This window comes from Triturus cristatus, chromosome 8 (assembly GCF_964204655.1).
Source record: "Triturus cristatus chromosome 8, aTriCri1.1, whole genome shotgun sequence".
Taxonomy (NCBI): Eukaryota; Metazoa; Chordata; class Amphibia; order Caudata; family Salamandridae; genus Triturus; species Triturus cristatus.
Window position 1 is genome coordinate 865,627,555 of NC_140591.1, and position 12,552 is coordinate 865,640,106.

At 44.7% G+C, this 12,552-nt stretch overlaps 1 protein-coding gene across 6 annotated transcripts in view; it reads left to right on the forward strand.

Moving 5' to 3' along the window:
• Positions 1–3,979, forward strand: part of LOC146805193 (putative protein ARB2BP) — a 208,836-nt gene extending 204,857 nt beyond the window's left edge. For all 6 annotated transcript variants that reach the window (XM_085622384.1, XM_085622385.1, XM_085622387.1 and 3 more), the window contains one exon: positions 294–3,979. In XM_085622384.1, the coding sequence (XP_085478510.1) occupies positions 302–1,384 (1,083 nt within the window). In that variant the 5' untranslated portion in view covers positions 294–301 and the 3' untranslated portion in view covers positions 1,385–3,979. The remainder of the gene's footprint in view (positions 1–293) is intronic.
• The last annotated feature ends 8,573 nt before the right edge of the window (positions 3,980–12,552 follow it).

Below are 12,552 nucleotides of genomic sequence, written 5' to 3' on the forward strand. Positions count from 1 at the left end.
ACATTGCTTGTTGAACTTTACTCTTCCATTAGCTGTCTCTTTTGCATGGTAAAGTGTACCCTTAGGTTATAATAAAGTGGTGTAACTTGCCAATTAAATCATCCTACTGGTTTCTAAAATTGATCTATTTTTTCAGAGACACCATGCTATCACAGTAGATGGCAATTCTGTCCCTTAGAAGAGGACTTATAAAATGTGCGTAATCCTTTAAAATACTGTTTGGATCTTCACAATGTTCCTAGTATGTTGCTAATCAGAGACCCAGTTTCTCAAACTTTTTTTGTTACTTTTAGATATCTAAATGCAAATGGAGACATTTCTGAAGTTCTTACACGTTCCTGAAAGTTCAAAGACCTTGAAAGACTTGAAATACCATTTCAATATTCAAGGGGAACTGAGGCACTTGGATACAAATGAACATTTCGAGTATAACTGTTTTAAAGGCGATCACAAGAGAAACCACAAGCGCTACCAAGTATTGGGGCACATGATCACACAATATGTTTATGAACTTTTGGACAAAGCCTGCAGTCTGCAGAAAATCTATTTCCCAATTGATGCTCATGCCAATGAACCTCTAAGTTTCTTTTTCATGACTGAGGCAGCATTAACCAACCCATCAAGCCTCATTATCTTACTTCAAGACCGTGGAGTTGTAAGAGCTGGCCAGTGGGGGCAGAAGGCCATCATCCATCATTCACTGCAACATGGAACTCAAATACCATTCATTGAAAGGGCCCTCCAAGAATATGGGGGTGTCATTGTGTTAAACCCCAATGACAACTTCACTACAATGAAGATTGAAGAAGAGTCTGAGTCTGTTATTAAAAAAGAAGAGTCTCCGTTCAAAAAAAATGTTCCACACTCTTCATTTGATATTCGAGAAGACCCAGAGATTCCCAAGAGAGGGAGCAGTACTCCAGTGGAGCACACTATGTATGTGTGGGACTACTTCATTTCCAAAAGTGCAGCCACTAATGTCGCATTCATTGCCCATGGGTACGGGGGTTTAGTTTTTGTTGACTTGTTATTACACAGGAAGCTAGAGATCATGTCTAAAGTATTTGCGGTGGCTTTCCTCGACTCCTTACACCATGTGCAGCACCAGGCCAGGGATGACCCTGAAGTGCAGGGATGGATTCTGAAATATGCTAGAGGCTGGATTTCAAGTTCCCTACCTTTGGATAAGCCAGTAAGCTCTTTTTTTAAACTAGATTGCCCTAGAGTATCAGCTGGCACAGAGAATCACGAGTTGGTACCCTCATTCAGCCTCAACTCCATCTTTCGGTTTTTCACACGATCTTTAAGGACAAAAACGAAAGTAGTTTTCTCGCCAACACCTATTCAAACTAGGAGCGCCTCCAGAAGAACTGTCTCTAAGTAAGCAGTCTCGTGCTTGCAGAGTTACAGGAAGTCCTTTGTTATACAACTAAACTCCAGCTAGGAAGCGAAAGTTTAAAATTGCTGTGTAGTAGCCACCAAAAATGTACTCGTTTGTATTTCTTTTGACACGCATTTCACAAATATCAGCAAAGTAAGCATGCGATTAAATTAGTAAATACAGTCTCCAGTCTAGGGTACTGTAAGAGGTGATGGCATAAGTGTTGGGCACAAAACCCAGCAGCACAGATTATGCTACTATATCAACAAACCTGACGGGTATGTGTGAAAACTGTCTCAACTGACCAGTTGGGCGTCAATGCAAACCGTCAATGAAAGCCATTATATATCTAAGGTGAATTTTTGTAAAGTAAATAATGTTGGTATTATTATTCTCCGACCTTCATTGTAATTTCTCACAATTTCTTTGAGTATAGACTGCAGCTGTTGACCATTTTTTGATTGTGTCTAATTTGTAATTGCTATCGTTTGTGTAGATGTTTAAGATTTGTCTGGAACACTGACATTTAGCTCCTATGAAACTACTCTGGACCCAAAACAAACTTTTTTATTGTATTAAAAAATTCACCATCATCTCCAATTTCATTTAAGTATATTAAGACCCACCACTGTCCAGGGCAGGTTGACGGATTTTTTAAATCCTGGGTATCATTCTGCTGCTTCTCCCTCGCAAGGAGACATATTTATGTCTTCAGGATCATTTGGTCCATACATTTAGAGAGAATCCGCCGACAGGTTTAAAATAAGGTAATATGCTGCTCAAAGATTCACTAAAGAAAGGAAGTTATCTTCATAACCAGTTTCTTATGTAATCTATTGCAATGTTTATCAGGAATTGATTGGCTACAGCCAGTGGTGATGCTTTTTGAAATCCCACCCTCTGAGACGTTCTCAAGTAAACAATGTATGATAAAAGCACTTTTCACAAACAACACCCAAACAGTCTGACCCACAGAATGAATATCCTATAAGTGTCCATTGTTGTTGTTCTCACTTCGCTTTCATTGTGCCTCATAGTTCCTACATCTATCTGGGTTCCACTTACCGTGGGGCCAGGCAAATTTGGTTGCAGTAACAATAACAATTTCGTAACTGTTCAGAGTCTTCTTTAAGTCAGATAAATATTTTTAAATATGCTAGACTGATACCATATTGGTTGGCGGTTACCAGTTGGTCTAGACTCTCCTTTCTGTGCTTTTGAGGAACTGTTCACTATCTATCCCACCCCTCGTTTTCTGGCTGTTCTATTGCCAGCTGTGTCGAAATGTGCACATCCAACAGCATTTAGCAGTTTGCCGTTTTTTTCAGTCTAATATATATAAACAATTGGAGTGTAGCTCATAAGTGTGTAGCTTTGCTGGATATGATCCGTCTCAGCCAGATGGGCATTGTGTGGTAATTTCAGCCATAGTGATACACCAGAGGCTACAATGTCCTCTGCTTGGTTTCACTATGGTGTATGGAAGTTCTTAACAAATTGCAAGGTGTCTGAGATCTTAGTTGCCTGTTTTCATTAAAGGGCATTGCCCTATCCTAGATGGCATTGAGCCATGGTTGATGAACACTGTGGTGATGGGCTTGCCAGCTGTCACACGTTAGGTGTGACAGTAATGCAGTTTGGCCCATCCCATGAATCTCCCATGAAGCTTGGATTAGTCTATCACTTATATTGGTTTTCTTTTTTGTTGTTTTTGACATGTAGGATGCCCGTCCTGTCTTTTTTTCCTGGACTCTAGGGTTCTTGAGGGAGAGGTGTTGTGCAGTCAAGAGCGCACATTTTGATGTTGTGCACCGCTGAATGTAGTGAACACATGCAGCTGCCATGTTATTTCCATTCTCGAATGGTGTGGCAATGGAGCTCCTCCTAAATACCGCATTTTCATTTTATCACAAGCGCGGTTGTAACTATATTGTGCAGGGCTTAGAATGAGCCTTAAACACCTCTCTAAATTAGTTCCTTTCTTTATGAATACTGTCTTTGCTAGGTTGATTTAGTACTTGTGATGAACAAGAGTAAGAATTTATGTTAAAAATATATACGTCAATGTGAATATTGGATTGAATTAACACTAGTAATCATAGTACACATGATCAATTCATTTTGACTGTAGCTGGATATATGGTTTATGGAGGCATATCATGCTGATAGAGAATTACTAGAAAACAAATAGATAGATGCCTTTACCTTTTTGATTTAGACAGGACTAAGTTCTAGTCAATGTCTTAGGTTTTGGAAAACGGATGTCTATGCTGTTCTCTCCAAAGCTAGGTTGTCTTTATGTCCATGTGTTAATAATGTGATGCACCTCACATTGACCCGCCTGAGAGAGAAACTAACAAACCAACTACAGCTGTACCTGTTATGACTCTTGTAGTCTATTCCTTAACCCACTCACTATAGGTGCATCTGTTACGACTCCTTTGATCTACTCCTTAACCCATAAGAAGGTGACCTTCACTTTAGTGGGCTATGCATTATCCTGTTTAATTCCTTTGGTGCAAACAAACTATGTAATACTGTGCAGCAGGACTATATATGTATTTTGTATCATCTCTCAAATACCAAGTTCAGGAATAAAGCTCACATAAATTAAAAGTGGTGGGTCTGAAATATTCTGGTTGATGTTAACTGGTGGTTGTTCAATGTTTTGTGGCCTGGTGAGAAGTGCTCCTCTGTGTTATGGGCATATTATGGCTATCTCCTCAACAGTAAACTATTTCACCTGGGGCTACAGAACAGTTCATTTACAGGCCTCATCAGTTTTTCCCCACTATTGATTTTTTTAATTGTTTCAAAGACTTTTTGCTAAAACAAAGAGGGCAGATTGCTCTTGCCAAATTCCTCAGTGAAATCCAAGGCATATCTGAAACCAAGCAGATAGGAGGGATTCCAAGATGAAAGGTGAAAAGGTGGCATTTTGTATAGGAATAGCGAATCAAGCCAAATGATTCTGGGGTGTAAAACTCACTTATTCAGATGTCATACTGTTGATGCCATATCGCTGGCACCAGGCTGAAAGCTGTCTTTCACATAATTGTAATAGACAAAATCGCCTTTTCTTCTGTAACCTGAAATCGAGGTTGTCATGTGTATAGACAGTGTGCCACCCAAAATTGTTGAGACCTAATATATATCAAACGTTTCATTATTGAAGGTTCTATGGAAACCATTATGGTGCGAGTGGAAACTGCAAGAAATTAATAAGGTTAAGCTCACAAGGAAATAGTTTAGTTCTTCTTGATTGATGCTGCATATCTTAGGGTCTCTTTTGAAATACCCTAGTTTAAAACTGTATAATCCACAAATTGATTGGTGTTTCCCAAAGTGAAGTATGGATCTTTGTACTGTAGATAGCAGTGCTTGCCATACAATGTTGTGGTTAATTATGCAAACATGCATACTCTGGCTTCTATGATAAATTGAGTATCACTGATAATCCGATCTGGCATACCAATGGTGGCAAGGGTGTTCTTCCTGAAGCATAGCAAACAGGTCGATCTTTTAAAAAAAAAGAAAAGTGATTTGAAACGGTTAATCTTCAATGAACTTTTCATTGTAGGATTCAGTTGGTGCCCCATGTCTGGGCTTTCTAATCTGAAGCAGAATGTGTACAGCTCAAATTACATAAAGCATTGTCCGCCATTCAAGTTCACTAGAGGCCTCCCATGTATTTTTTCTCTCTCTCTCCATAGGGGGAAGCTGTGAAAAATAAATAGACTGCAGTTAATTCAACTATTTTATTATACTTGTTGTTTTCTTTAGCGCAAATGTGGCCTAACAACAGTGGAGGTTTTTGGAAAGGAAAACAAACACTACAAATGATAATAACATTTTTTTTAAAACTGTCCCACATAGTGTAGAAACCAACCAAAACCAGCGAACTGAAGCAGGTCAGTTTCATACAAGAAAGGCAAAGTAGTAAATGTGCAAAATAGGAAGAGCCATGAGGTGAAGTAAAATAGGTACACAGAAAGAAGTTGATAGTACGAAACATTCAGTGGGCAGTAAGCAAGTTGGACCAAGAGAGTGGGTGAAGATTGTTGTTGTCATAGGCAAACACAGATCTTGCTTGTGCCCAATGGCATAGGCCTGTGTTACAGATGGTGGTCTTGTAGGACCGGGAGGCGCTCCCAGAGCCCTACACTCATAGTGGTGGCAGGCTACTGCCATGGGGAAAGCAGCACGATCACGGAAGTGGCAGCATACTATGTAGTGATCAGCAGGAGTGAATCGGTCCTTTTTAACTTGTCACTGTAGTGAAGCCTACCGGCTCACTCACCTTTAAAGTTTGGCTACTGTGTGCTTAACAGCCCAGGCTACATCAGAATGGTGTGAAGTGCAGTGCAGAAGTAGTGTATTTGTGCTAGGTGTATGTGTGCCTGATGAGGGCGCCATACAGGGACAATGCAGTACTGAGCAGTGTTTGCATGTGCTGTAGGTGCATGTGCTTGAGAGTACTATAGTACCTGAAGGATGTAATGCCGTACAGTGCTGCAGGATACGTGCATGTGCTGGGTGTTTGTGTACGTATGAGTGGTATAATAGATGTAGTGTGCTGTGCGTGCAGGATGAGCGCATGTGCTGGGTGTATGTGTAACTGTGTGGTACAATAGACAAAGGATACAGTGTTGGGAAGTGCACGCATGTTAATTGCAAGTGCTGGATTTATGTGTGCCTCTGAATTGTACCGTACATGGAAAATACAGTACTATGTATTTTGTATGCTGTATACATGCACTGGGTGTATACTTGCCTGTGGATGGTACAATACACGGAGTGCCCTGGGATCCATTTTGGGATGCCTAGACCTATATGGTGAAACATGGAGTGGCGGTAAAGAGGTTAAGACAGAAATGTGGATTGCTGCATTCCTGTAAGATGGGTGGGACACTCTGGGTCTGGCCTCCCCTGTTAACTTCAAAGGGTGCTCTTTGATTAAGTGAGAGGTCACAAGAAAGGGACTGGGGCACATCTCATTAAGGAAATGGGGCTGATAAAAGAACTAAAAAGAGTAAGGCTGAGAGCCCTTGGCTAACTTTTTAATCCACATATAACTGTGGCTGACATCCAGAAACGAACTCTGGTCACTCCTATGGCCTGTGTTGTGGGACTATCACCTTCTGAGAAGTTTGTGTTGTAACAGACTGCTTTTCAAGAGGAAAAGGGAACAGAGGAGTATGCACTTCAAAAGAAACTGAACTCTAACATAAAACTTCAAAGACTCAGACCCCCAATCATATTTAGTGTCGGGAAACGAACTATAAGATGGGCAGGTTGAGACCCCAAAAATTGGTATCTGCCAAGCAGCCAGACAGGCTATGTGAGAAGGGGAAGCTCTGTAAAACGTCTGCCTGTGACTTGGGCCAAGGCCTGCTAGTCCACATGGATTCCAAGACCACCTGCCCTGGAGCACCAGTGCCTGCCTGCTTTCCAAGACCAATGTGCCTCTTGAGGAAGCAGAGAATGTTGGAAGGAGAAGGTCCAGTGGGAATCCCTTTCAAACAGACTCGCTGTTTGAGGAGATGGCTGATGCACTGATCGGTTATTAGGTCTCGCCTGAGCCAGCGCATGCGCTACTTAGTGAGACATTTAGTAAGTGGCATTTCAAAGTGCTTCCAAAGGCTTTTGCCGGCCACCAGCTTGCGGTTACGCGCACAATGACGAGCAGAGTTGCCATATGGCTTTCCTCTCTCGTCATGGTGTGCGCACATCGCACACCAATTGCCAGCCTACTTTCACTTTTCCCATCGCACGCGCGCACACCACTAGCGCCCACCACTCGCATCCACTTTTTGCATGCGCTTCTTGTTTTTGTTGCCATTTGTTTTTAAATACTGCTTTCATTGTGTCAGGGCCATATTTAGTCACACGTGCCCCTTAGACCAGAAATGACTTGCAGTATGCCGGTACCAGGATGTTGCCGTCAGTGGCATCCATTGCCATGTATGTTTTCTTTTTTTCACATATATTTTATTTGCATTTATTCATTCAAACAGGTTCCATCTCAGGCCAGTTCGTCTGCCCCATCTTAAGTCACTGTGGGTGTAAGGCTTTCATGCAAACATTGGACGTCAGTCGTCGAGTATGTTGTCATGTGTTCGTGTAATATCATTCTCCAGTCATAGCGCTTCATATGATGACTTTCCGTTTGGTGTCACTGCCTATCAAAGATTCCCAACTTCATTTGGACTGGGACAGTCAGAACTTGGTGTCTGGGCTTTCTCTGAGCTTGTCTCGTATCACAAGCCCCATTGGACTCCTAGTCAATGCCTAGGGAGTAGGGAAACAGCGAGTAAATAAAAGACAGAGGTGTAAAAAATAAAAACCTGAATACCACAAGTATGGCTCTTGTGTGTTTTTTTTTTTACGGCGTTTTATATAGCGTGTAGGAAGGTGGAATATGACTAATGGTTGCCCCCAACTTTTTGCCTGGTATTTGAAAGGTTTTTGACTAGTCTGGCTGGGATCCTGCTATCCAGGACCCCAGCCTATCTGCTTTCTCCCTAAAACTAATGTGAAGTACCCTAGGTACAAACTAATTGGATGCTGAGGATGCCCTGACAGTCCCTTGTAGATGGTACCCAGGGCATGGGTCCCTCAGTAGGCCTACCAGGGCTGCAGCACTTATTGTGCCACCCTGGGACAGCCATACAAACTGACACCACCAGACCACTACTGTAGTCTGGGTAAGGTGGTGCTAGCACCCCTTACAGGGATATACGTACCCTACATCCCACCCCATTACAACCCATATACTCTCATAGGTCACCCCTATAGCAGGCCTTGGTAATCCTACAAGGCAGGGTGCTGAGGTATGTGTGAGGGGGGACCCCTACATGAGTAGGGCCTCTCTGCAACCTTCGTAAAATCATTGCTGGGTTGTTTGTAGTGTAGCCATACCATATACTCTTAACCGCATTATAAGTCTATCGCGATAACTTGAGAATGGCTACACCGAACCATATCGTGTTTGGTGTCAAACATGTAGGAATCATACCCCCAGTCCAGCCATGGGCATGAGGGTACGATTTCCCCCCTGCTAGAGGGGCGATATGGGAAAAGCGGCAGAATTTAGACACCAATTTAAAAGTGCACAAGTAGCACAAAATGGCTACTACCCGCCACCTACACGACCCTGGCTAGCTGTTGCTGGGGAAAATCCCAGCCTCGCCAGCTGGACAATAGGGCTCCTGTGGCAGGGAGGTGCTAGCATCTCCCCAGACAGGATAATGTGGATTGGAACAGGGTGGGTGCACCAAATGTCCTTTCAGAGTTGCACGTAGGCAGCTGCAGAAACCTCATTCTGCATACACCGCTTGGAACCGGTTCAGGGGCATCCTGCCCCTCGCCCAGGCGGGAAAAACACAAAGGAGAGGGTGTAGCCACCCTTTCCCGCCTCACCAGCCATTGGTGGACACTACTCTGGACACTCCCCTAATCTTGGGGATAAAGGTGAATAACGTGGCCCCAGAGCCTCAGATTACTCTTGAACTTTACAGTCGTGATCTTCGACTTGCTGCTGCCCAGCTGACGGAAGAAATCTCCCTTGGGGTGAAGGAGTTACCCCCCTGCTTGGCAGGCACCTGAAACACTGCAAGTGACCCGGTTGGAACCTTGCTGCTCCTTCGGACTTTGTCGACTCCCAGCACCCTGAGGTGGGTTTCCTAAGCATCCCAGAGGCCAGTGAGTGTGCCGAGCTGAGCACCGTGGACCGCGTGGGTGCCGAGATCCCCAATACCCCAGGACACCGGCCACCTCTTGCATAGCACACGACCCTGACCAGTGGGGAAGTCGTGCTTTGGCCCAAACTTGAGCCAACCTTTAAGCAGCAATTGTGCCAAAGACCAGCGCCCTAGCTTGCCCCGGTGGCCCGTGGGCTCCCCTTTACACATGCCAAATTGCTGCCTTCCGCGGTCCCTTGTGTCTCGACTTGTGGGCCCTGGCGGAGTACAATCTTCAACTTTTAAGAGTTCCCCTGGTTGCTCCAGGCCTGCTCTCCCGTCTCCTCGAAGGAGACCTCTCACAGACCTCGTGGGTCTGCACCAGTAGCTGATTTGTTCATCTTGCGTGGGTTGCGGTTGCCAAGGTTTAGTGGATTCAATCTGGACACTAACACTGCAGCGACCCTCATCCAATGTGGGACAGTCGCCCTCCCGAAGCTGGCCTTCCTTGAAGCCTCCCGGAGCCCGTGGCTGCAGATCCAAGCTACACCTCTTTCCACTTGAAGCACCCGACATCGAAGGGCTCTTTGCTTTGAGCCTCCTGGTCACTTTGCCGTGACCCAGACTGTGTCCCCTCTGCTTTCAGGTTCTTCTCTGGAATCTTCACATCTTTGATCTGCACGGCATCATCAACGCTTTTGGCTAGCAGAACTTTTGAACATTTTCCTATAGAAAATCAGCCTGCGACCCGACACCAGAATCGACCTATGCACCCGGCTTCCCTGGGGCAGGTAACAGTGGTACCTCGGTACTCTCGTGGTAGTGGGCTCCTCAAAAGCTTAAGTCTAAAGTTTTAACTTTGTACTCCTGCTAGAAGTATTTTTAAACTGTTTATTTCCAACCGCGACATTCTCCATAGGCTGTAATAGAGATCCCGATAGCAGCTACTTGCACTGCACGCGCCTCCCGTGGGTCCCCTTCCTCTTAACCTGGGGTGGATTCTTAAGGGGCCAGCGATCCTGAATGCCCTAGGCATTGCCTGTAGAATTGTCGTGGTTCTTGTACCACTATTTTAGTATATGGTTTGGTCCCCCCCTGGGGCCCAATGTTATTAGTGCTATTTATTGTGTCTATCAATGCTTGTTTGATATTGTAACTTTGCCACAGCTTCATAAAGAGACTGTGGGATTCTGTCTAGACTAAATACATACATTTTATATATATACCTGTGTGGGCTACTCTTTCATTTGGTTATTCAAGAGGTTATTATGGTAAAACAATAAGCTTAACACTCCTTCAAGACTTAGCCTGAAGTCTGCTCTCCGCAGCTACCACTAGGATAGCTTTCTTTAAAGGTTGTCTTAACCCCTTCAGCGCTGCGGGAATTCCCCCGCGGTGCTGAAGGGTTCGAGCGCGGGCGGGGCCATGACGGAACGGTTCCGTCATGAGCACAGCGCAACCGATGCTCATGACGGAACCGTTCCGTCATGGGCATGGAAGGGGTTAAACCTATCATCAATAAGAGTCGAATTGGACTGGTGCAAGGTGTCCCTATAACTAGGAGACAGCATATGCCAGGCCAACTTCTCACATAGTGCGAACTTGACCGGATGGTATAGGGTATCGGAGCGCTTTACATGAGCACCAGTTGCGTTACATGAAGACACATTCATTTTTTTTTTTTTTTAGGCGCGGGGAGATTAAGTGATTTTCCCAGAATCACAGGATGTTGCGTCCCGGCTGAGACTCTAACCCGGTTTCCCAGTTTTGAAGATGACCGCCCTAGCCATTAGGCCAACTCCTCTCCCCTGGTTGTCGACAATACATTTTGTGCAGTTTTGGCAACTATTAGATCGGCTAATGGGGGAGGTGACGTGTGTGTCCCATGTCACCCCAGTTGTGCGCTTGTATGGTATACGGTGCGGCTGTCGGTTCCGTCCTCTAATCTCCTATTCCCTTTTGTGTGGCTCCCCATCACTCCCCTGTGTTACCCCCTCCCTCCTCTCTGTCCTGTTCATCCAGGGCACTTTCTTCAGGATCTGTGTCCACTTGCTCCCCCCCCCGTGCTCCCTGCGACCATGGCTCTGCCATAGGGTGCCTCCGGACTCCCCGGCGTCTTCTCGATACTATAGGTGACCCTTATGTTATAACATACCCCTAGTCTTGGAGGGCCACCAGTTACTCATGGCTGTCCTCCCGTATGCCACGAATTTCATCCCGTATGCCACCAAATTCATCTAGCATGGCAGCATTATGCCAGGGTGCCCCATACAAAGAACTTGCCCCAGTATGTCAACATGAGCATTTCCCACAGATGCCTCTTTGCCAAGTACTTACTACCTCTAGTGTGCCAGTGTGTTCTGGGTCCAGTGACCGACCTGCAAGGATGACGACTTTCTCACTCCCTTACGTGAACTCACTCATTCGTATTTACTTGAACTCATGTATTTATTGTGATTCACTTTCACTTTTTTGTGCACTCACTTATTGACACTCTGACTCAGTCATACTTTCTCACTCGCGTCCAGTCCCTGTCATGCTCACCATCTCAATCTGACCCTCTCATTGTCACTCATTTATTCGCTCTCACTTATATTTACCTAGTCTCACTCTCCTATACTTTCTCACACAGTGACTTGCATTCGATGTTAAACTCACTCATTCTCACTTATTCTTACTCGCTGACCCACTCGATCTCACTCCATTACACTCACTGTCTCGCACTCCATGTCAGCCACACCACCTTGCACTCTTTAACACTCCCTCAGTCATTCTAATGCCTTCTCACACATGCAGCCGCTCTTTCATTCAATCAAGCTCACTAACACTGTCTCCCTCATTCTCACTCACTGCGTGTTCATTCTCTCATACACAAATGCTCGCACATAAAGTCCTGTTCACGCATTCACATGCTCTCCCACCCACCAGTATGTGCACATTATTCACTGTATTTTACCTACCTCCGCTTCCAACCAATGTCCCGTCCCAACTTCTGATGCTCCAGTTTTATTCAGCTATTACCTATTAGTATAATAACAAGCATTGGCATAGCCAATAGGTCTCGCATTTGGCATCTTATAAGTGTTTAGTTATCCAGCACAATATCCTTGGTGCAACAACATCAACTGTTGCATGACTAAACACTTATAAGGTACAAGGTTTAGCCATTCAACAGCTGATGTTGTTGCAACAAGGATATTGTGCTTCAAAACTAAATACTTATAAGGTCCCAAAAGCGAGACCTATTGGCTATGCCAATGCTTGTCTACCTTTGCGCAGGACTGAGTCAGCAAGCTCAGTATGCAAGGAGAGGGCTGTTGGGAACATAGGTGTGGTAACAAAATGTTGTGTGGTATGGGCTGAAGCCTAGCAAGGAATCGGTGTGGTGACCTTGTATGCCAGGAGGGGCAGCCTTGGTAAAGACTGCTGTGCGGGAATGGCTGTAGTCTTGCATCGTAGTGGTGCAGTAACCTCATATGCCAGGAGGGG